We start from the raw sequence: 24,171 nt of genomic DNA on the forward strand, positions 1-24,171 counted from the left end.
AAGAAGGCAGATTTTAACAAAACAAAACAAAGTGCTGTGTTCTTCAAGGGATAAAACCAACCCCAGAGGAGGACTGGTTGGGAGCAGTAATGGTCCATTTATCAGGCCCTGCAGAGAACAAGCTGTCCCGGATAAGGGGACTGTCCAGATAAATGACGCTTGCCCCACTAAGGACCCATCATCAGGGTGGAAATCTTTCTCCCTTCGTCACTCTCGCTCTGCTGCCCTTGGGGCTCTCCACGGGGGCAGGAAGAGGTGTTTGCCCCAGATGGCCTTTAATTGATGCATTCTGTAGTTCTCAGGGTCTTCCTCCACACCCCTGTGGTTCAGATGCTGTCTCAAGAGAAGTCTCCACATCCAGTTTAAATTTTGCCAAGAAGTCAGCTAATGGTGGGGCGCCTGGGTGGCTCAGTAGGTTGAGCGTCCGACCTTGGCTCAGGTCATGATCTCGCAGACTGTGAGTTCGAGCCCCACATTGGGCTCAGCACTAACAGCTCAGAGCCTGTAGCCTGCTTTGGAATCCGTGTCTCCCTCTCTCTCTGCCCCTCCCCTGCTCACGCTCTGTCTCTCTCTCTATCAAAAATAAATAAACATTAAAAAAAATTAAAAAAAAAAAAAAAAGAAGTCAGCTAATGGAATTGCCTGAATTGTGTGCAGAGTCAACAAGGGCTGAGTAAGGGCTTTCTACCTAAAGGAGCTTAAAGATGTGAGGCTGAGGTTTCTGTTCTGGCTGCTCGGGTCTTTAACCCTCTTCTTGGGGCTGGCTGGAGATGTTGAGGCAGCCAGTAAGAGGACCACAATCCCAGAGGCTCCCTTCCCCCAGCGAAGTGTGCTGCTTGCGGTAACAAGTGAGAGGGACCAAACCTTGTCGAGAGGTAGCTCCTCAATGGCTCATGAGCTCCCCTGCTACTCAGATCAGACCTCTTTATGGGCATGCATAACGGGGAATAGCCAGCCCCCTTCACCTTCACCTTGGCCTCAGGCTCATCCTTTCCACCCCCAGCAGCACTTCCTGGCCAAGCTGAGGCTGCGCAGTGAGTTCCTGCCTTCTGATCTGGGGGGTCTATGCCCCACGTGGGGCTGAACTGGCCCTTGGCCCAGGAAAGGCAGGGAGTCCCTGGAGAATGGGAAGAACCCTACGTGGGGACAAGTTCTGGGGTCACCATCCACCCAGTCCCTGCCCTCAACATCCACCCTAGCACTGGCTGAGTGCCCCTAAGCAAAGAAGAGCCTTCTTCCTCCGAAGGATCCCACAGACCCAGTCTCCACTACACAGTCACCGGCAGCCTCCGCAACCCTGGCTCATGTTTGAGGCCTGGCTGGTGCTTCTGAAAGCTCCCACTCCCGTGCTCCCTCCCACCTCACATGCTTTTCACGAGGCTTGATCCTGTCACCGCCCCACATCCAATCAGTCACTAGGTCCCGGTCAGTTCGCCCTCTTCATCTATCCTATTCTCTGCCTGTACAGCACCTGCCCTGGGTCTCACCCGGATTCTCCTCCTGACTCCTCCCATCCACCCAACTGATTCTGCCTCCCGTGATTAATTACTCTCCATGGAGCCCTGCACATCAAATGCATCAGGTTTAGCCAGATCTGTCTGTATCTCTGCTCCCTTCCCAACCTATTCCCAACCTCTCTACCCACCAAGGGTCTGTGTGAGTGCATGCATGCTGGGCAGAAGTGGGGGGTGCTCCTAGTCAGCTTGAGGGGGGACCGCCACATGGCATCAGACTCTCAGGAGTTGAGGGCTATGAAGGATATCTGTCCAATCACCCCACATTGACCCTAGAGGGCAGATGCCTGCTTAGTGACACTGTAGGAGCCAGCGTGGTGAAGCAGACCTCCTCTGGGCTGCTGAGATCCCTTAGACTGGATGGTTCCCAGTAAAACCTATTCCTCATCCCAGCAGTTCTCGAGAGGGTGGCAGTGGCGGGAGGCTTGCATCACATCTGACTCCTTGGGAATCCCCCCTCCTCCCTCTCCCCACCCGGGCAACTGTGGGAGAAGGACCACACGTCTGCCTGTCTGCAGAGGAAGTTCTGACTTCCTCTGTGTCTGGGCAGTGTCTGTAGTGAGGGCCTGGGCATGAGGCACAGTCTGCTGCCCAGCATACAGAATAAGCGGTTACTTAAGTCACTGTTGTTCTTTCAAGGAGAGAAGCTGCCATCTTCAGAGGAGCATTAAGGACAGACAGAGTTTTCCATTTTTAAAGTGCCCAAAGATATAGCATTATCCTAAGGAATTTATAGTGCAAGAAAGACCTGAAGGATCTAGGGCCCTGCCTCAAGGAGTCTTTCTTCAGACCCTGCCTGGCTGCCCCACTCATAGAGAAACCCAGCAGGTCTGCAGAGCCCCAGGGCACAGGCTTCACCTCGGGGAAGAAAAGCTTTCTAGGCTTCAGAGGAGGAGACTGTCTACCTTACAGGTAGTGAGTTCCCTGTCAGCAGGGAGCATACAAGTCAAAGTTTAGGGCAAAGATTGCTAAACATTTTATGTAAAAGGCTTGACAGAAAATATTAGGGTCTGCTGACCACATATGGCCACAGTTGCTTATTTTTCTTCCCCCGTCTCAATGTAACGTAATTTTCTCCCCCCTTTAAAAACGTAAAAACCATTCTTTTTTTTTTTTTTTAATTTTTTTTTTCAACGTTTTTTATTTATTTTTGGGACAGAGAGAGACAGAGCATGAACGGGGGAGGGGCCGAGAGAGAGAGAGAGAGACACAGAATCGGAAACAGGCTCCAGGCTCTGAGCCATCAGCCCAGAGCCTGACGCGGGGCTCGAACTCACGGACCGGGAGATCGTGACCTGGCTGAAGTCGGACGCTTAACCGACTGCGCCACCCAGGCGCCCCCGTAAAAACCATTCTTAGCACATGAGCCATACAAAATCAGCTGCTAGCTGGACCTGGCCTCCCTGCCAACCCTTGATCTAGAATTCTAGATTACTGCCAAGAGAAGGGGTATGCTTCAGAACCCCCGGCCGGTCTCAACATCCTTCTGTGTAGACTCCTCCAACCCAGGGTCTTCTAGATCATCCTGTGAGGGAGAGTTAGAGCTCCCACCTCAGCTTCTCTTCTCTTTCCCAGATGTTACTGGGGGGGGGGGGGGGCGAAAGGGTTAAAGAGCCACCTAAGCTCTGAGCTCCAGTTAGAAAGAGGAAAGGGCCAGCTTGTCCAGGTCAGTCCCTCAGCCCGGCCTTGACCACGATTTCCTATTCCCTGCTATCCCCTCCCCCACAGCTACCCTCCCTCAGCCCAGAGTTTATGTCTCCATAGCAACTTTCAGCCACACCCCAGGGTCAGCTGAGAGTTCAGAGCAGATGCTACAGGTGGTGTTAGACAGATAGCTCCACCTGCTGGGTCCCCTGGGGCCTCTCCTTGGAGCCTGGGGAAGAGGCCCAGGCAGCCAGACGGAACTGGAAGCTGGGCCCCAAGCCCACAGGAGAGGTTCCTACCACCCATGCTGCTTCTCCAGAACAGCCCTGGCATGGTTTCTCTCTAAACCCAGGCCAGGCCTTCACCCTGGCCTCCTCACTGGTCCCTGATCTCCAGAGTCTCCCCTGCCGGCAGAGAGATCTTCATGTCCCTGCAGGAGCCCTGCTCCCAGCCCTTCTTGCTCCCCACTGCCCCCTCCCACCCCCACACAGTGACTCCCCCATACCACCCAGGCACCCCACATCGCTGCAATTTCGCTTGTGCTGCTCCTCTGCCTTCTCCCTGGCGAGTTTCAGAGAATACACAAACACTCCTCTGGAGAGCCTTCCTGAAAGTACCCCTCCTTCTCACTGCAGTGGCTCTCAAACATGGGCAGTGCGGCTTCGCAGAGGACATCTGGCTACGTCGGGACATTTTTGGTTGTCGCGCTGGCAAGGATGCTGCTAAACATCCTACAATGCATGGGACAGCCTCCCACAGCACCAAAGAACTATCTGGCCCCAAAGGTGAATGTTGAGAAGAACCCTGCTCTGTGGGCCAGGTACCTTCTCCCTCTCCCTTCTCCACTCCCAGAGCCTGCCCACACTTCCATCCATGCTTCTGTCCGTTGTTGCCCCAAGAGCTAACTACAGGGAAACATGTGCTCCCTCTAGACTACATTTCAACACGGGAGACGTCCGATTCATCTGTGTCACTAGATCCCAGCACAGGGCTAGGGGTAGAAAGAGTCGTCATTAATTGATAAACAAGCCATGAATTCGAGGGGCTTAAGCGATGATGTAGCTATGACAGGGCTGTAATGGTGTAAGAAAATTGTGCAACCATGTGTGGGAAACCGTTGAGATGTCTGTACGTGACTGAGCTTGACTCGGCCTGGAAGTCAGAGTAAGAGGGGGCAGCTGGGTAGCAGTTATAGGTGTGTGAAAGGGTGTTTCAGTGCCCATCTGACTGTAGTATAATTGCCATTCCTTCTACGGTGGTCAAGGATGCAGACTGGAACCAGACTCCCTGGATTCCAATCCCAGCTCTGCCACTTCCTGGCTGTGTGTCCTTGGTTTAGTTAGTTGCTTAACATCTTTGTGTCCCAGTTTCTTATAAAACAGGGATTATAGTGCGTACCTAACGAGGTGATTATAAGAAACAATTGAATTCTGATTTCTGTGCACTTACACAGTAAGCTGTAAGGGTCTGTATTAGTGGAGATGGGTGAAGGCCAGAGGGAACACAGAACTCTCTGGATCTTGACAGAGATAAGGAGAGGCTACCCGGAGCCTGGAGCCCAGTGCAGCCCCAGTGGGCAGAAGTCTGGGCTGAGAGGTGGGCCTCTAGTACTTTCGCTCACAAGCCGGGTCATCTCAGGCAGACTTCGCCTACCTTCCAGGCCAAGTTCCTCCTTTGTCAAATAAGGCATGCTAAACCAGTGGACCATCAGGCCCCTTCCAGCCCTAACTCTGGCTTCTGAGGATGCTTCATTCTGAGACATGCCTGACACTGTCCCTTGGCCAGGAACTCATGGTTTCTAAATGGCCTTTAGTCATCTCTATTGGCAACTCGGCCATTTGGGGAAGGGAGAGGCTGTTCTCTCCACCCACTATGGTGGTCAGGATGCCTTGTTCATTTATTTGCTGTCTCTGTGGCTGGGCTTCCCTCCTCCTTCCTCCCCAGAAGGCAGGAGGCCTGGCAGGGGCGTCACAGGGATGTGGTCATCACTCCCTGGTGAAGCCTGGAGGCCAGCCGTAGCTCAGCCTCTCACTTTCCAGGTGACCTCATCAGCCTAGTTTCCTCCTTTATAAGAAGGCAAGATAACCCAGCCCCACCCACCTTGTGGGGTGGCCATGAGGAGACGATTTATGGGGAGGTGCTCTGTAAACATTTAAGATAATGTTATGATTAATTAACCACTTCCAGGAGGAAGCCCTTTGGGGCCTTTTTTATGGAGGAGCCCCAGCTTCTGGCATCCTCACCATTAGTGAGGTGCAGGCTCCTCAGGAAAGCAGGCCGATCCGGCCAGCCCAGGGCAGCTTCCTAACAGTCCTAAACAGACAGGGGCTGTCGGTGTGTGGGCGCAACACTTCTGCCACCGCATGTCCCCAGTGCCTGGGCCACCTGCCCCTTGAAAGGCTGCCCCCTCCCCCTCTGCACAAGCCTGCCTTCCTCTTTCTCCAGTGGCACCCAGAAGCTCTCCATTAACTATGTTCTGGATCTTCCCAGGGGTCTCCCCTAGTGCGCAGACCTTGGCACAGCTCCACCCCTGCCCCACCTCCCACTGTCTGGGATAGAGCCTGTAGACCTTGTGGAGCGAAAGTGTCCGCAGGGCTGAGGCAGGGCTGAGTCACTGTGCTCGTCACCCTTACCCTTGTGTCATCCTATCCCCTCTTCGCAGCTTAAGTTTATGACATTGAACCCGCCCCTGCCTGGAAGGACTATGACCAGGCTTTCGAGAAGTGTCTGCAACACGGGGAGCCCGAGCGCACACCCTGGAAACACCACTCCATTTCAGTGTGTGCACAATCAACTGTGGCCACTCCGGGCTTCGCTGCCTGGCTCCTGAAGTGATCTCTGGACAGGTGTTCACAAATGCTCCCAGAAATGCCCTCTGTGCCGCCTACCAGGCCTGCTAGACGCCCCGGCCAGCTGCCCCTCCCATCCTTCTCAGCTGTTCTCCCCTTCCGTCTGTCTCTGATTAGGCGGGAGGCACCGAGAACCCGAGAACTTCACTGTGGGTTTGTCCGCATCTACAGCCTCAGAAGAATCTCGGGCCCTCCCCGCCCAGTGGCACCCTGGTGCCTCTGCTCCAGCAGCCCCTGAGTCCTGAGACCTCTCCCCAGCTCACCCTCAACCCCTCTGGTGATTCCTTACAGCGCATTTAAAAATGAAGTCTTCGCATGGGAAAAAGCATCCCAGCCAGATGACCCCTGCAACCACCACCCCTTTTTCTTCTTTCTCCACTAAGTCTCTTGGAAGAGCCATCTCTAATCTTTCCCATGCCCTCCTCCCTCCTCAACCTGCTGGAGGGAGGTTTCTACCCACATGGCTTCACCCAGTCAAACTTTGGTCACCACAGGGTCACCATCCAGTCTTTGGCATTCAGCAATATGGGGCTGACTTGTCCAGGTTAACCTCTGGGGCACCTGACAGCACTCCTTCTTCACCTCATCCATCACCTCCTACTTGACTCTTCTTCTCTTTTCATTCCAGTCTCTCCAGGACAGCTTCCTCTCCTGCTGTTTGGATACCAGTGACCAGCGCTCAGGTTTTCTCCAGCTGACCACACGCCTGAGAAACAGACCCCCATGTCCAAGTGCTTCCTGTACATCTCCAAATGTGTCACCTCAGTTCTGACATGTCCCACAGGCACCTATCAATTATTCCTCCCATACCTGCTCCTCCAGATCCCATATTGCCCAAGCCAGAAACCTAGAAGCCATTTTTTTTTTAAATGTTTTTTTATTGAGAGAGCATGGAAGGGGGAGAGGGGCAGAGACAGAGGGAGAGAATCCCAAGCAGGCTTCGCACCATCAGTGTGGAGCCTGATGTGGGGCTTGATCTCACGAACTGTGAGATCATGACCTGAGCTACAATCAAGAGTCAGGCACTTAACTGAGAGCCACCCAGGTGCCCCTAGAAGCCCTTTTTTTTTTTTTTTAACGTTTTATTTATTTTTGAGACAGAGAGGGACAGAGCATGAATGGGGGAGGGTCAGAGAGAGGGAGACACAGAATCTGCAACAGGCTCCAGGCTCTGAGCTGTCAGCACAGAGCCCAACGCGGGGCTCGAACTCACGGACCGCGAGATCATGACCTGAGCTGAAGTCGGCCGGTCAACCGACTGAGCCACCCAGGCGCCCCTAGAAGCCCTTTTTAAACCCCACTCTTATCCTCACACTGAACTGATGACCAAACCCTGCCCATTCTTCCTGCATGGTGTTTGTTTTCCTATCCCTATTCCAAAGCAGCTTTCTTGCTATTTCCTGGTCTCTCATTTCCCATTCTCAGATCCCTCCCACCGCCCAGATGCCCGAATCCTTTCCCTAAAATGCAAATCTGATCATATCTGTCCTCTTCAATGAGTCCCTATTGTCCTCACTCTGAAGTCCCTACTCCTAGCTTGGCCGACTCTTTGGTGCCTACGTGCCCGTCCTGATGGTGCCCTGCCATGCCAGTGGCTGAGATTTTGTAGATGAAATCTACCCACGACGCCCTTTGTAGTCAGGCCTGGGCTTACCTGTTGGCCTCCCCAGCCTTCTTTCTCCTCCCACTCACCCTACAGACACACGAGCCTCTCTCCTCTGCATACCAATCCCTGTTCTGTTTCTGGAAAACACTTCTTCTATCCTGATCTTAGAGTCCTCGTTCTCTAATTAATTCACTAGGTGATAGGTCGAGACATCACTTAATCCAGGAGCTCTGGACTTTGGGCACACATTAGGATCAGCAGGGGAGCACTAAACATTCCATGCCCAAACAGCATCCCAGATAAATTACATCAGAATCGGGAGTGTCAGGAGCGTCCAGGACACCACAAGTGCAGAACTCAACCTCCCTCTAAGACTGCAGGATTTCCATCTGTAGATTCCCAAAGGGAGTCAGTGTCGAGGCACGCACCTTGGCAAGAGTTGCTCAGAGCACTTAGCTAAAGCAGGGCTTGGTGCTGTTCCAAGCATGGGAGCCATTTCAGACGAGTTTGGAAAAGTCCCGTCACCTCCGCTGCAGCTGAGCATGACTCAGCAGGCCAGGCCTTCCTGGTGACCTGCTCCCGGGCATCAGGCGTGGCCCCTCACAGCCACCCTCTGCCTATCTGGAGGAGGACAGCTCTGACTCCCAACACTCCCAGTTTCCCCAGACAGGCCACTGGGCCTCGGGACCCAGCCACACTCACTCTCTAGCCTCCCCTTCTGCACAATGAATGTGGTCCTGACAGGACTGTCCACTCTCATTTCGTCCTCCCCAGGAAGGTACAGATTTGCCAACTGACATGGCAACTGATCAAGAAGATAGCCTGTGGTGGTGGAAACAGAGTCTGGCTTCCGGAGCCACCATTCACTAGCTATGTGACCTTGAGCCTGTTGGTCATTTCATCTGTCCAGGGCCTCAGTCTTTGGGTCTATGAAATGGGGACTCACCACCCAACCTCATAAACATGTGCAAAAGGGCTGGTATAGAGAAGGGACTCCTTACAGTATACTGTCCTGCCCCTTGACCCCTTTCATCTTCTCTCCTTCCTGAAGCAGGTGGGCTGAGCTGGGGGTGATCACGGGGGACCCTCCCAGTCTTGACATTCAAGGAACAAGTGAGGACGGATCTGGGATGTGCTGTGAGAAGAAGGAAGCAAGCCTTCCTTCCAGCAGACCCCTAATCCCTCTGGTTCCCTAGGATAAGACACCATTTTTGATGTGACTGGCACTGGGCCTCCAGGGGAAGGAGGCTGTTTCCACGTGGAACAGGATGCTTTACGAGGGAGGGTGGTAGGAGCACTTGGTCTGGAGGGCTCCATGGCAGACTAGGGTTGGATACCAGCTCCATCCCTGCCTAGTTGGGGGGATACTGGGCAGGTTTCCTTTCTCTGGCCACTCTTCCCACCTGCAGGAGGGGAGCGCTAGCCGATTGTTGCCTGCCTGCCTTATAGAGCACTGTGAGCAGCAAGTGAGGTAAGCACCACAAAGCCCTATGTAATCCCAGAGTGTTATGTAAATGGAGCATCATCACACCAAGCATTGTTTTGATTATTAGAAATGTCCGTGTGGGTGCGAGGTTGGTCAAAATGACTTATAAAGACCCCATGATTCTGCAGCCCTGAGATTCCAAGGCCAAAGCCAAGGGTTTTTGACTTTTCGGGGCCAGAATAATTGGCTGGTGGGAGCAGATGGTGAATTGATGTGAACGACTGACACCCAACAGGCAGGGTGAGCATGTGGGATGTGGGGTGTGCAGTGTGCAGCAGAGCAAGCTGGTGTTGATAATCCAAGGAAGGCACTGCACTCACCTTCTGGGGGGCATTGATGACTCCAGTGTTGTAGCCGAACTGTAGGGAGCCGAGCACTGCCCCTCCCACGGCCAGCATGAGGCGGCCGGTCAGCTTCTGCAGAGAAAAAAAAACCATACTGTGACAGGCATGTCTGGGCCCAGGTTACTACAGGGCAGGACATGGGCTGGTTCCCTCGTTCAGATATCTGGCCTGACTCCTGGCACCACACCAGCCCTTCTCCCAGGAAACTCAGCCACTTCCTGATCTCAGGTGCCTGAACCAGCTCCGCTGACTTCTAGACACTGGGCCGGCCAGACTCATTCCTGGGGAGAGAGGGGAATTAGGGTCTTCTTTCTTTGCAGCCAGGACTTGGCACTCCGGAGTCTCATTCCTCTGGTGGAGCCATGCCCTGGGTCCAGGTGGCTCTAGACTGTTTGGGAAGCCCAGGAATCAACTCTCCTTAACAATGGGGGCCAAATTATGTGGGAGGAGCTGCATAGGTAGGGGGAAGCACCCTAGATTTGGACCAGAGTGTGCTGGCTTCTGATTCTAGCCCCCCTGCTACTTGTTCTGTGAATTCCAGCAGGCTGTCGCCCATCCTCACTCCTCCCTGGACCCTCGTTTGTTTCTGTGCAAGACGGGAACAGTCATGCCAGTCAGCATTGGAGGTGGGGTCTTGCCCTTTCCTCTCCTCTCCTCCCTCCATTGACGGGGCAGGAAACTGAATCCTGAGAGGCAGAGTAAGTCCCAAATTACTCAGGAGACTGCAAAGAGCCAGACTGGAGCTCAGGGCTCCTGACTCCCTATCTCGTGCCTTTCATGGCAACCATCTGCAGACCATGAGCTTCCCAGGGTTATTTGGACATAGATGACAACAGCAAGGAATGTGCTTTGGAAAAGTACAGGACATCAGGCAAGTAAGAGTATTGGACCAAGGTCTTTCTTTCTTTCTTTCTTTCTTTTCTTTCTTTCTCTTTTCTTTCTTTCATATTTATTTATTTAGAGAGAGACAGAGACAGTGTGTGAGAGAGGAGCAGGGGGGGGAGAGAGAGAGAGAGAGAGAGAGAGAGAGAGAGAGAGAGAGAATCCCAAGCAGGCTTCACACTCAGTGTGGATGGAGCCGGACACTGGGCTTGATCCCATGACCCTGAGGTCATGACCTGAGCCCAAATCAAGAGTCAAACATTTAACTGACTGAACCACCCAGGCGCCCGTGGCCAAGGTGTTTCAATGGGCAAAGGTCTGGGAGAGAAAAAGGGTGGTGGGTTTTTGTCCCATGGCAGCCTGGGGCATGAAGGCCACAGGCAGGGAAGAGGCCGGCAGGCAGGACAGCCCTAGGTGAGCAAGATGCCCTTGCTGGAGAAAGGGAGAGGACTCTTCTTTTCTGGCTTATAAAATGAAAAAGCCAAGGGACACCTGGGTGGCTCAGCTGGTTGAGCATCTGACTGTTGACTTTGGCTTAGGTCACAATCTCAGGGTCGTGTGGGATTGAGCCCCATGTCAGGCTCCGTGCTGAGCATGGAGCCTGCTTGAGATTCATTCTCTCCCCCTCTCTCTGCCCCTTCCCTGTGCACCTGTGTGCTCTCTATCAAAAAATAAAAATAAAATAAGATAAAATAAAGATAAATAAAATAAAATAAAATAATAAAATAAAAGAAAATAAAGAAGCCAAAATGTGACGTGAGGCAGGCCCTTAATTGGTTGTGAAAGAATGGAACTGGGGGAAGGGCACCAAAGCAACTGGCATTCACTGTGGGCACCACACAGGGCTGGGGGCTGGGCGCTAGGGGGGAAGGTTGGGAAGCACTGAGCCACACATGTGGAGGGGAGAGCTGCTTGGCCATAGCCTTCGGCCTCAGTTTCCCCACAGAATCCCGAAGCAGCCCTGACTTCAAGATCCTCACAGAGAGCACTGGGCTTACGGTTAATCAGACAGGTTTCTAGTATGGTCTTTTCATTCCCTAGAAGCTTTCAGGCCAACGATCGCAAAAGCCAAGGTTCTCACATCAGATGCGGAGAAAGAGAAAGAGGCTTTGGCTAGCACGAGTGCACAGGCTGTGTCCATTCTTCATCAGATGAGTGCTGAGACCACGTTCCCACTGGCCCACCTGGCCCCTTCCTGGCCCAACTCTGGACATCCCTCCTATGCTGGAGCTTTCCTCATGGCAGAGGCTGGGTGGAAGAGAGACTTTTCATTTTACCCCCTTTTGTGTGTTTTTGAATTTGAACCATGTGAATGTGTCACCTACTCAGAAGAATTTTTTTGTATAAGCCCCGTGGTTTCATATTACTTAGAACAAAGCATTTAGATAAAAATATAAGTGAAAAATAATACAGATGATAACGTGGATCTGTAAGAGCCATGCTGGTAGCACAGGAATGAATGACGCTGCAGCAGGGGCTCCGTGAGAGCTAAGTCCTCGTATTACAGATCCCGTTTTCAGTCTGGCTCTGATGTTCCAGGGGTGTCTGGGCCTCTGAAGTTGTTGCTCTTAGGGCCCTGTTGGGCAGCTGTGGCCTCTGGCAGTAGGGGCTACTGGGAGCCAAAGACAAACCCCTGGGCTGGAATTGCATGGGCAGGTCAAGGTCAAACTCTACTTTAGAAAACCAGCCTACCCACGCCCTGGGTTATATCCACAGCCACCCAGGCAGGCTGCTGTACTAGGACTAATGCTCAGTGGCCCATGCTCCAGGCCCTGGATGAAAGAGGCCCCTGTCCTGACATCAAGGAAGAGGAACCCCAGCAAGTGCAGAGGCCAGAGTGGTCTGAGTTTCAACAGGGGGGTGGGGGAAGGCATTGTGGGAGTCCTGGAGGGAGAGACTTCTAATTTTGCCTGGGGACAATCGAAAGATAGGTTCCCAGGAGGTGACATTGGAGTTGGGCCGTGAAGGACATGCAGACAGTCTGCCAAGTGGGGAAGCAGTGGCAAGACTGCATTCCAGGTAGACAGAACAGTGTGTGCAGGGGAAAGAAGAGGGGCCTGATTCCACTGGATTAAACAGGGAGCGCTCCGTGTAGCTGGGTGCAGCTGGGTGCAGCTGGGTGCGAGATACAGGGGGAGGAGCATCACCCGCTCCTGGGTAGGCTGCCCCCACCACATCCAGCTTGATCACGGCTGCACTGAGAATCAGGAGACCTGGGCTGAAAGTCCAAGAACTGCTTCCCTTCACTTGGGAGTTGGGATATGTGGAGGCCTCTGGGCCTCGGTTTCCTCACATAGGAAATGGGGATCGGAGTTCTTTCCCTCAGGAGTTGCTGTCAAGTTCTGTATCAGTGGCCATCATGGAGCCTGGCAAGGTTCACCTGACAAGCATTTGCTTGCTGAATCAGGGAAGAATGGGAAGTCACCCTCAATTGGGCCACCAGGGCACCATCTGTCCCCACCAGCTCTGTGGCTGCAACTGAAATGCCGTGATGGAATCATTCATTCCATGTGATTCCACAGGTATTTATTTATGTACCAAGCTGATGAACTGCTTGGTGAAAACTTAAGAGAAGGGGAACAAAGCCCACAGTTGTGGCTTTCTTGTGAGGCCTTCTTTAGGAGTGGAGGAGCAACATATTTGGGATCTGTGACCCCCAGCAGTCCATCACCGCCCTGGGGCTGAGGCTACCTTCTAGAACATCCCACACTCTTCCAGGGTTTTTGCCCTTATGTCCTCTGCAGTCTCTAGCTGTGGCTTCTAGCAGTTGGGAATACCCATTTGCTGTTCACCCACCAACCAGTCTGGGAACTCCCTAAAAATGGGACCTGGGTCTTACCCAGCTCTGCAGCCAGAGTGCCCAGGGTCAGGCATGGCACAGAACATTTGTAAAACAGACCACTTTGGAATTTAGCTCTCAGGCAAAACAGGCTCTACGTGTATCCACTTTGCCAGAACAGTACTCATCCTAACAGATTTTAACCCGGCCATTATCGAACCTCTGATGAGTACTGGAACATCAGCTCTGAGAGGCAGAGAAACAGGCTAACAGTAACTCACAACTCCCGGGACCAGAGAGGAAAGATCTCTGAAATTAGGCAGAGTACAAATCCTGACTCTCCTGGGAGCGCCATAGACCTCTCAGGTCAGCAAATGCCCAGGCTCAGAGTCTAGCACAGAGGAGGTCCTCACCCCCTCACCCCGACCAGCCCTATCCCAGTGTGAGGGTCCCAGGGCCCACTGAGGGTTCTCTCCCTCCCAGGGTGTCAGCCTCAGGACCTCTCCTCCTACATGCCGGGATGCCAAATGGCACCGGCCGTGTCGCATCACTTGCTAAGCATTGTGGCCTTTTGACCCATGCCTGTGTGCCCTTCCTCAGCACAGTGCTCCAGCCTTGGGCTTGGCCCTTGGTCAATATTGGCAGAGGGAGGGCATGTGTCTACTGCCATTCAGAGGCAGGGCCTTCTCTGCAGGAGGAGGGTCACAGTGCTGGCACGATCCAGACATTGCTCTCATCCTGGCCTCCTCCCACAGCTTCCCCATGGTTTTTGGAGGTGCACTGAAGCCTAGGACATGGGGAGCTTGTAACGGCTTGGTCCCCAGTTCTAAGGAGGGCGGGAGGGGTTGGTGAGGGAGGGGATTATGGAATCTGTAACAGCTCCTTTTTTATTTATTTTGTGTATGGTTCTGTTTGTTTTTAATTCTGGGCATTAAAAAAGAAGCCCAAGAGGGGCGCCTGGGTGGCTTGGTCGGTTAAGCGTCCGACTTCGGCTCAGGTCATGATCTCACGGTCCGTGAGTTCGAGCCCCGCGTCGGGCTCTGTGCTGACAGCTCGGAGCCTGGAGCCTGTTTCAGATTCTGTGTCTCCCTCTCTCTCTGCCCCTCCCCTGTTCATGCTCTGTCTCTCTCTGTCTCAAAAATAAATAAACGTTTTAAAAAAAAATTAAAAAAAAAAAAAAGCCCAAGAAATTGCAGAATTCCTGTAACACTCTTATGCGACAGATGGGGAGCCTAAGGTCAGAGGGCAGAGGCCCAGGATAGTCAGAAAACAAAAGCCAGGGCTGGGACTTGAGTTCTTTGGATTCCTTGACTGGCAGTTTACTCTCTGACCTCTTCCATCCTGCCAAGTCTTTTCACAAAGAAGAGTGATGGGTTACCCCCTCCAAAGCCTAACCTTCAGGTGACCTCAGGCATTTACTCCTCTTGCCATTTCCTTCAATGCACCCCACGGTGGCCCTGGGGACAGAAGGTACTCATCAATCTTTAAAGCAGAGGGGAGAGGAGGGAGCTGCTGCATTTATCAGTACCGGCAGCACCAGTGAGGCCCTAGGCGCCATGCCAGGGGCTCACGGGTACTGATTTAAATCACCGTGAACACACGCTGGGGGAGAGATTACTCTGACTTCACAGATGAGAAAACGGGAGGCTCTGAGAGGAAAAAGTGGATAATCAGAAGGTCCTCCGCTTCTGTGAAGCTTCCAGCAGGAGGTCTCTGATGCCAAATCCTATGTCCTTCCTGCTCATGTCCTCCCCCACACCTTGCTTCCGGGTACTCTCCCTGAAGGAAACAAGGTTTCTACCTGGTGCTTTCTATGTAGGTCAAATTCTATTCTACAAACTTTTGGGCCTTGGCCAATCTGAGCCAGGACAGCCCAGGCCAGAGCTCAGAAACCTTTGGCCACTTGGGTAGATTTTGCTCTAAGCCAAGGTTGGCAAACTATGGTCTGTTGGCTAAATCTAGCTTGCCAGCTAAGAACGAAGTTTACATTTTTAAGTGGCTGGGAAAAAAAAGACTAATATTTTGTGGTACATGAAAATGATACCAAATTCAAATTTCAGTGACCACTAAGAACATATTATTGGAACACAGTCACACTCATTGATTTATATATTGTTTATAGCTGCTTTTGCACTACAATGGCACACAGGGACCATATGGCCCACAGAGCAGAAAAAGTTCATCAATCTCTGCCTGAAGCCCTACGTCCTCTGAACGGCTATGTGCAAACCTAACACATGAACTGCACAGGATTTTCAAAGGCTTCCAGGTAAAACCGAATCGTTCTCTCTAAAAAACCAAAAAGGTGTGTGTCCTAAAATGGGATGTTAAAAGCAAACAAGCAGGGTTGTGTGCATGGGCCTTGGTCAGGCCCTGGACATCTGCAGAAACCAACACCCCTGACAGGTACCCATTCAGTAGTGAAACGGGCACCAATTCGACCTTGATGAAATTAATTTGGTAAAACCACGGGAATATGCAGAGGTCCCTGGCAGCAGACAAGTTCAAGTCCCAGCCTACCCCCCCCCCCCCCACTCGCATGACCTTGAAAAAGCCCCTTCCCTTCAGACCTCTTTTTCTCCACAAGAAAGGTTTCCTAATAATACATTACTAAGGGAAGATCATACCTGTATGCACGTTCCCAACACTATTCTAGTTGATGGGGATTCGGCAATAAACTACACCAAACCCCTGCCTGCACAGAACTTGATATTTTAGTTGGGGGCGGGCGGGCAGAAAATAAATACCTAAAATACATCAGGCGGTGAGTGGTATGAAGAAAGAAAGTGACGGGAGTGCTATGGCTTAATCACAGTGGGATATGCCTGTAATGGAATATTATGCAGCTGTTGATGAAGGGAGTGTCAGGGCAGACTGTTAAGGGAAAAAGCAAGGTGAAAAATAATGTGTAGGATATACATTTTGTGTAAGGAAGGAGAAGAAAATGAACTTGTACAATGGCACTTGGCTTGTAGGGGCAGAGCAAATACACCTGTAAATATTTACCTCTGAGGGGTGGTGGGTGAACAGGATGGGCTGCTCAGAACTATGTAGAGAGTGCGATTCAATCACATAAAAGTCACATTTATAGGCACATATATACACATGCCCAGAAAGAGGTCTGTGAGGGTAAACACCAAACCATTACAACTGGGAGACAACATTCACTCTTTTGCTTTGTATGACTGACTCCACCAGTTCTGTAATTTTTTAAAATCCTCAACCTGACCCAGAGAGGTGGATATGACCCCCACTGCACTTGAGAAAACAAGCTCCAACAGGAGGTGTGTAGCTTGCTTGAGGTTAAATGGTAGAGCTGTTTCTGATGGATGCCTTCCTCTGCCCCCAGCCCGACTCCCAAATGACAGTGGTGGGCCAGCCCTGGGCTAGGAAATTTGGGCAGATGTCCTGTCCAGCTGAGGCCTCAGTAGCCAAAGATTCCATAAGCTGGGTGTGGCAAGAGGTCTCTCCCCTTTCAGGATGCTGAAGCCCCCCCCAGGGAGGCGAAAGCCAGCAAGGTATTGGTGCCGAGGTCTTAGAGAGGGTGAACTCTGCCCTCATTCTGCCCTGAGTTCAAGGCCTGGGAGCCCTGCTCAGTTACTATAAAACCCCAACATTTATGCATTAGCTACTGCCTCCCTGGCTTGGTGGCCGGATGGCAGAGCCTTGGGCTCCACTCCACCCCTCCCACGGAGGGAGGTAACAATCAGAGGTTTGTTTTGGTGGCCAGGCTTGGGCCTGCCGGCCTGGTCACAGCCTCTGGGAGCCCACGAGGCCAACCAGGAGCCTTCTCAGTCTCCACCATCCCCGGGATGCCAGTTACCCAACTGAGTGGCTTTGTCACCTGCGTGCCCAGGAGTGAGGCGGGGGAAGGGTGAGGCTGCAGGTCCCAAGCCAATGCTGCACACTTCTCCCTTTGTTCCAGGCCTCCCCAGCTCTGCCAGCCCTGGGGGAGGGGGAACTGAATGCCTGTACCCTCGGAGCCAGAGAAGAGCTCTAGGCCCTACACCTCGTGACCAGGAGGCACTGGGTAAAGCTGAGCTCCCAGAAGTCACAAGCTGATTACGGAGGATTTGGGACTGACCCAGCTCTGGGGCAAGTAGAGTTGGGTCCCCAAATGGCTCAGCATGGGACAAGGATCATCATGGATATGTTTATACTGTCCATGCACCCAAAATGACCCAACAAAAGGTCTTCCCACCTCAACAGCCTCCCCCTTGAGGTGGGGTACTTGGCCAGTTTCACCATACCTGCCACGGGGTAGCAGGCTCCATCTCCAGGGAAGGAAATCAAGGCTCTGAGAAAAGTCACTTCCCCAAGGTCGTGTTTTTGTGAGGACATGTTTTATTTCCATTCACAGAAGGGTTTCAGCTGTCAAGTTATGTCTAATCCAACTCTTATTTATTTATTTGTTTGTTTAAAAAAAATTGGGGGGGGGGGGGGGCCTACTGGCTCAGTCGGTTTTACATAAATAAAAAAATAAGCATTAAAAAAAAAAGACTTTTTTTCTCTAACTTTATTTACTTAGCGCACGGTTAGAGAGAACAAGCTGGGGAGGGGTAGAGAGAGAAGGGGACAGAGGATCCAAAGCAAGTTCCCTGCTGACAGCAGAGAGCTCGATGCAAACCATGAGATCATTACCTGAGTCAAAGTTGGATGATTAAATGACTGAGCCACCCAGGCACCCAAAAAACTGTTCTTAAAAAAATTTTTTTTAATGTTTTTAAATTTATTTTGAGAGAGAGAGAGAGAGAGAGAGAGCATGCATGAGCATGGGGGAAGGGCAGAGAGAGGGAGACAGAGAATCCCAAGCAGGCTCCCCACTGTCAGCACAGAGCCCGATGAGGGGCTTGAACTCACAAACCATGAGATCATGACCTGAGCCAAAATCAAGAGTCAGACGCTTAACTGACTGAGCCACCCAGGTGCCCCTATCTAATCCACCTTTGAAACTCCTACTGCACCCAGAAGGAGCTTGGCAAGTCCTGGAGTGTGAGAATTCTTGTTCATCTGGGGTGAATGGAGGGTTGGCACAGAACACAAGGGTGTGGAAAAAGCATCTTTTTTTTTTAATACTGTGGAACATCACAAGTTTTTTGTGACACCCTTATCTTGGACAAGTTTTTCCTTCTCAGGCCTCATTTTCCCCATCTGTCAAACGGAGGGCTGGGTCATGCACCTGAAAGTCCCTTCCTGCTCCAACTTTCCTTTATCCTCTCATGTCTTCCTAGAAAGGCTGGCAGCATGTTTTGCAGTAGGAGGCTCAGTGTGTGACCTTGGGAAAGTCACTTTTCATTGGACGGTGATGTATGTCAACTGTGGCTCATATCTCCCTCACAGATGAGACAGACGAGACAACGCAGCCACATTAGCTGACCCATGTCTAGGCCCGGCACTCCTAGCCAGGTGCTACCTCTGCAACCTGGCTTCCCAACAAACCCAGCTGCAGAAGAATTGGTCAGTGGGATCTTTAATGATTTACCCAACCAACCAACACTCGTGGCCTGGGGATTCTGGGGCTCCCCAAAAGCTCACATTGTCAGAACGCCAGGCTTCTGGACAGAGGCCACCACCCAGGTACAGGTACACCACCCAGGTACACCTGGGACCAAGGTAAGTCTAATGCATCACAGGAGTCCAAAGAAGCAAGGAACATTTATGGAGCATCTATGGGGACAGACACATTTTTTTCTGAATTCTTACAGACACTCTAATAAAACATTACATCACTCTGCAGATGAGGGAACTGAGCTAAACTGGAATTCAAAACCACATCCACGGGACTTCTAAAGTCTAAGCTCTTCATACCACTGAGGAGCTGAGGAGCCCTGCAGATGTCTGATTTCTCCTTCATCTGGAAGGCAAGATAGCAGAGATCCCGCAGAGACCCAGGGCACCACAGGGAACTAGCCAGGAATTCTTCACAAAGGGCTGCATGAAATGTCCCAGGGGAGGGCTCACCTGCTGCCCAAAGGGGAGCATGAGTGAACCCCTGGCTGGGAGGGGAGGCATTCAACCTGTCCCCTCATTCAGTTAAATTCAGCCCCATGCACAGAGGACATGACAGAACACAGGGAAGTCAGTTGAATCTATTCTCAGTGCCTAGGAGATGAAGGAAACACAGCAGAAAGAACTTCAGGGGCGCCTGGCTGGCTCAGTCGGTGAAGCCTGAACTCTTGACCTTGGGTTTGTGAGTCTGAGCCCCACGGTGGGTGAAGAGGCTATTTAAAAATTTTTAAAAAATTAAAAAATTAAAAAACAAAAAAACACCAAAAACTTCAGAGTCAGACACGCCTGGTTTAAAAGACCTTGGGTAAGGGCCATAACCCTTCTAGGCCTCAGTCTTAACATCCTGCACAAAAAAGGGCTGTGCTTGCTGACCAAATCAGCAGTCTCCAAAGAAAAAAAGTTTTATTCCAGAATGTACACAAATGACCTATACGGGGTTTAGGAGGGGGAAAAAAGTGTGGTTTTTTACCATAATTGTCACCTGCGTCTTTTTAAATTTCTATTTTATGTAGTCATATAGTCTACTATTGTAACAGGGCTATATACACGAATTTTTAAATAAACCACTGAGGAGGTGCTCCAAAATTATTTACTGATGGGCAGACAGTCAAGTTTGGAGCGTATTGCATGAAAAACACCTACCAGCTACAGCATTGAGAACCAGCTCATACAAGGCAGCCTTTGAGAGTTTAGGCAAACTCCCTTCAGCCCAAAATTCAAGAAAGGCTGTGGTGAAAGGAGCAGTGGAGACTGAAAGCCCTTTCTGACCAGCCTGGGTTTAGATCCAGCCCCGCCATTTACTAACTGTGTGACTTCAGGAAAATTACCTCCCTTCTCTGAACTCCAGACCTGTGAACCAGCAGGGCTATATGGAGGGTCAGTGACACCATGGTATTTTAGCCAAGAGCCTAGTAAACTGTAAGTGGCTATTGATTTTCTCCTGCACTTTTCTGTCTCTGCTCAGAATGTTCATTTATCCACTCCACAAATAAACACCCAGGTCCTGCTGAACAGGACAGTTCTTACTGTTGAGGAAGTTAAAAAAAAAAAAAAAAAAAAAGCCATTCTCTTTTACAGAAGACAAACTGAGGCCCAGAGGGGTTAAGTGGCCTATCAGAGCCCTGAATGAAACAGCAAGTATCTGGACTTGAAGGTCTCAAGCCCTCACCACCAGCTAAAACTCACTTCTTGTTTTATTTTTATGTTGTTATATTCATATCCGAGCATAATGGCTCACCCATGAATGTGGGGTTCCCGACTCAGGGTCTCAACTCAAGCCCAAGGGCCAGGGTGGGGTGACACAAGCTGTCTGGATTCAACAGGTATGAAGGAGATCGTCTGTACCCCTTGAGAGGACAGCCCAGCGTCAGTCAGGCGCCACTCTGCCCAGGCAAGACCCGCTGGGTCCCGCTCACACCTCCACAGCCCATAGGAAGGGCAGTGTAGAGTTCAGTCCTCTCCCTGCCTTTCAGACTTTTTAAAAAAAGGGGTGTGTGGGGGGGGCGGGGAGACACCCTCGTGCCTCCCCCTGCCAAGAAGCTGGGAAAATTCAAGAGGGAGCTTTTCAAATTAAAAAATCACTTGAAAATACTCTATACAAGGGGGAAGGGAGGGAAGAAACAATGCCCTGCACACAGGAGGAGATCAACAAATATTTGTTGAAAAGGAACCGTTCTGGGAAAGTCACAAAGATCCCCTGCAGGACAAGCCTCTTTACAGACGAAAAAAGAGATCTTATCTAGGCAGTTGTTCGCCCCCCCGAGGAAGAGACCACATCTCTTCAGAGTACGGAGTGCCCGCCGGACCCCGGGCTCCTGGCGTGCGCTCCTCTCTCTCCGTGGCGGCTAGGGACCCCTTCCCGGGCCGGTCCCCAGGGGCTCGCACTCTCCCGGGTGCTCTCTCGACCCGGCCCTCGCCAGCCCCGCCCGAGCAGGGAAACGTGCCACCTTGGAGCTCCTTTCCCCGGTACTTGGCAAAGCTTTGGGGCCTGCACTACGCGGAAAGAAGGGCCTCGGAGGCCGGCTTTCCTTCTCCGCCCTGGAGCCGGGCATCCTGGAGTTGAAGCCCCGGCCTGAGAAAAGTGCCCTCCGCCTCGGAACCTCGGAGGACTGGCTCCGGGACCGCGCGAGGCCGTGTCTAGCGCCAAGCAGCAGGCCGCGCGGAGTGTGGCCCCCCGGGAAAGGGGAGCACCGGCTCGGAGCTTGCCGAGTGGGGGCGGGTCCCGCCGCCTCCGCGCGCCGGGGCCGGGGCCGGGCCGGGGGCTCGGCTCGCTCAGCCAATGGGCGCCGCGCTCGAGCCCCCTCCCCCGCCTCGGGAGGAGTCGGCGCGGGGCCTCCGCCGGGGAGATCGTGAGCGACGTGCCGCGCCAGGGCCCTGGGTGCCTTGGCCCCGCCGGGCCGCGTGGACGGCGCGGCGCCCCCGGAAGGAAGCCAGATACTCAATGCGGGCGCCAACTACGCACGCGGCGCCCTCGCGCCCGCCACATCCCGAACCCATCCGCACCCGCGTCCCCTGCCCCGGCAGAGCGCGGCGCTGCAGGCCAGCGCCGAGGAAGGCTCAGAGAGGCGCGCCGCCCTCCTCGGGCGCACAGCGCGGAGGGGCGGCGGGGGAGGTTCGGGCAGGCGGAGGGTCGGAGGGGTCTGCGCCTTTGTTCCGGGCGGGGAGGGCCCGCGCCGCGAGCGCGCGACTCACCTTGCTGCTAGGCTCCATGGCCGCGCTGCGCCGGAGGCTCTGGCAGCGCTGGGTGCGCGGGCGGTGACGGGCGGACGGGCGGCGCTCTCCGGTTCAGGCTTCTGCTCCGGTTCCGAGACTCCGACTGTGATTCCGGTCGTTTGGCCTCCTGCTCCCTGGCGAGCTCGTTCCCAAGACCCTCGGCCCACGATCTCCGCGCTAGCCGGGGCTACCTCTAGCTTCTTGCCTCGAGCGCGCGGACGGTAGAGTTTATAGGACCCCAGCCATTGGCTGGCGCTGCCGGTGTGTGTGGGGTGTGTGGGCAGAGCCTGGGGGCGGGGCCTGGGGCACGTCCGGGGCGGGGCTCGCGGGGAGGGGGCCAAGGGTGGGGGAGGGGTCGGGGGATGAGGGCTGGAAGGCGCCCTGTCCGCACCTCGCTCTGGCGGCGGATCTCTCCCGCTGCCCGTGCCCTGGGTCCCAGGAAGCGCCCTCGCTGTGTGACGCTAAATAAGTGTGCACACCTCTCTGAGCCTCAGGGACTTCTAGCAAAATGGTGGAGCTGGTACCCGGCTGTACGGCAAATTGGGAGCGGCGTAGGGTAGCGCTTAAGAGCGAGGACTCTGTGGAGTCCTTACTCCGCCGCCAGATAACTTCCGTAAACTAAGGATAATAATAGTGCCACCTCATAGGTTTGTTAAGATTAAGTGAGTTAATATTTATAAAGTGTTTAGAACAGTGTCTGTTTCGTGCTAAGTGCTATTTAAGTATTTGTTAGACTAACTACAGGAGGTCTCGCTCCGAGATTTTCTCCTAACCCCCGTCCACCCCCAACATTCCTGTTTGCCAGCCAAGCCTTGCTTTAGCACGGGCTGGGCCCTCTGCCTGAAAATCCATACCCACCTCTTCTCTGGGCTTTCGCATCATTCCTTTGTGAAGTCTTCTCTACTCCTGACAGGACATGTGAGTCTATGGCAACAGGTAAGTGTGAAAAATACGAAGGCTAAGAGCACAGGAGGCCTTGGGTTTAAGCCAGCTCTATTGTATACCAACCCTAGCATGATCCCAGGCAACGTGCTGGCCTTTGAGCCTCGGTTTTCTTACGGGTAAAACGGAATTAATACCCCTTCAACCTCATGTGCTGTCGTGAGAGTTATAATTTCCAGATAAGTCCATGAAGTACTCAGCGCTTGCTGACACACAGCAAGTCCTCCTTAGGGGTAGTGGTATTACTTCACCTTCTTTCCTCTTCTAAACTGTGTCTTACTTGAGACACAGTGAAGACAAAGACCCCCAGTCCAAAGTCCCGAGGGTAGGCAGAGTGTCCCTTTTCCTGTGGAGAGGGACAGAGAGAGGTTACTTTCAGCTGGAAAGGAGCAGGCTGAGCTGACCACATGACTCCTGGACTCGTTTGTCTGGGCCGTGTGTCCACTGCTGCAGAGGGGGCACCCTGGCTGGGCCCGGAGCTCTGGAAGGGGGAGCAGGCCCCTTCTGGACACACACCTGCCGGCGGCTTCTATTTCTGTGGTCAACCAGCTGCTCAGCCTGGAAAGCTTGGGGGTACCTCTTCTTCAGGTACCAGCGGCCACCAAGTCCTGTTGATTTCAATTTCTGTACCACCCCATCCTCCTTCCCTCCCTGCTGTCTGCAGGGCCTCTGCTCCTCTGGTCTCACCTCCATTCCTGACCTTCACTGTCATGCCCTGTGTGACTGATGCTGCCGGAGAGGGAGCAAGGCCCAGCCTGCTTAGTTTACCAGCTCTGCCTCACCTCCACACCGGCATTTTCTACATCTCTACTCTTGCTCGGGGTGTTCCCTCTGCCCGATTCCCTCCACTTCCCCCCTCAGTGTGCCAGAATGCTTCAGACTGCACAAAGTACCTCTGGAATGGGGCTTCTGGAAAGTGTCCCAGAGTCCCCCAAGAGAGAATCTTTATCTTCTTTACCCTTGGGCCCGTCTTTCTTTTTTCTTTCTTTCTTTCTTTCTCTTTCTTTCTTTCTTTCTTTCTTTCTTTCTTTCTTTCTTTCTTTCTTTTCTTTCTTTCTTTCTTTCTTTCTTTCTTTCTTTCTTTCTTTCTTTCTTTCCTCCCTCTTTCCTTCTTTCTTTCTTTAAGTTTATTTATTTTGAGAGAGAGGGAGAGAGTTCATGGGGCTCAAACTCATGAATCATGAGACCATGACCCGAGCCAAAATCAGGAGTAGGTCGCTCAACTGACTGAGCCACCCAGGCACCCCATACCTTTGGTGTTTCTTAGTGTGCTGCTGGTCCTTCCTATCCTCCCCTAGATGGAGCACCCTGAGGACGGCTTCTGTGGTGGAGACACATGGTGAAGGAGTGAAGGCAGGTGATAATGAACGATCATATGAGTAGCTAGTCTGCCTGTTTCCTGCC

General features: G+C 52.6%; 1 protein-coding gene across 1 annotated transcript in view; it reads right to left on the reverse strand.

Annotated features, from left to right (window-relative positions):
* Window positions 1-22,077, reverse strand: part of SLC2A1 (solute carrier family 2 member 1) — a 29,482-nt gene extending 7,405 nt beyond the window's left edge. Inside the window, exons 1-2 of the mRNA XM_030325830.1 lie at window positions 21,805-22,077; window positions 9,420-9,515 (exon numbers count right to left, since the gene is read on the reverse strand). Of these exons, the coding sequence (XP_030181690.1) occupies window positions 9,420-9,515; window positions 21,805-21,822 (114 nt within the window). The 5' untranslated portion in view covers window positions 21,823-22,077. The remainder of the gene's footprint in view (window positions 1-9,419; window positions 9,516-21,804) is intronic.
* Window positions 22,078-24,171: the final 2,094 nt, after the last annotated feature.

Source organism: Lynx canadensis, chromosome C1 (assembly GCF_007474595.2).
Source record: "Lynx canadensis isolate LIC74 chromosome C1, mLynCan4.pri.v2, whole genome shotgun sequence".
NCBI classification, from domain to species: Eukaryota; Metazoa; Chordata; class Mammalia; order Carnivora; family Felidae; genus Lynx; species Lynx canadensis.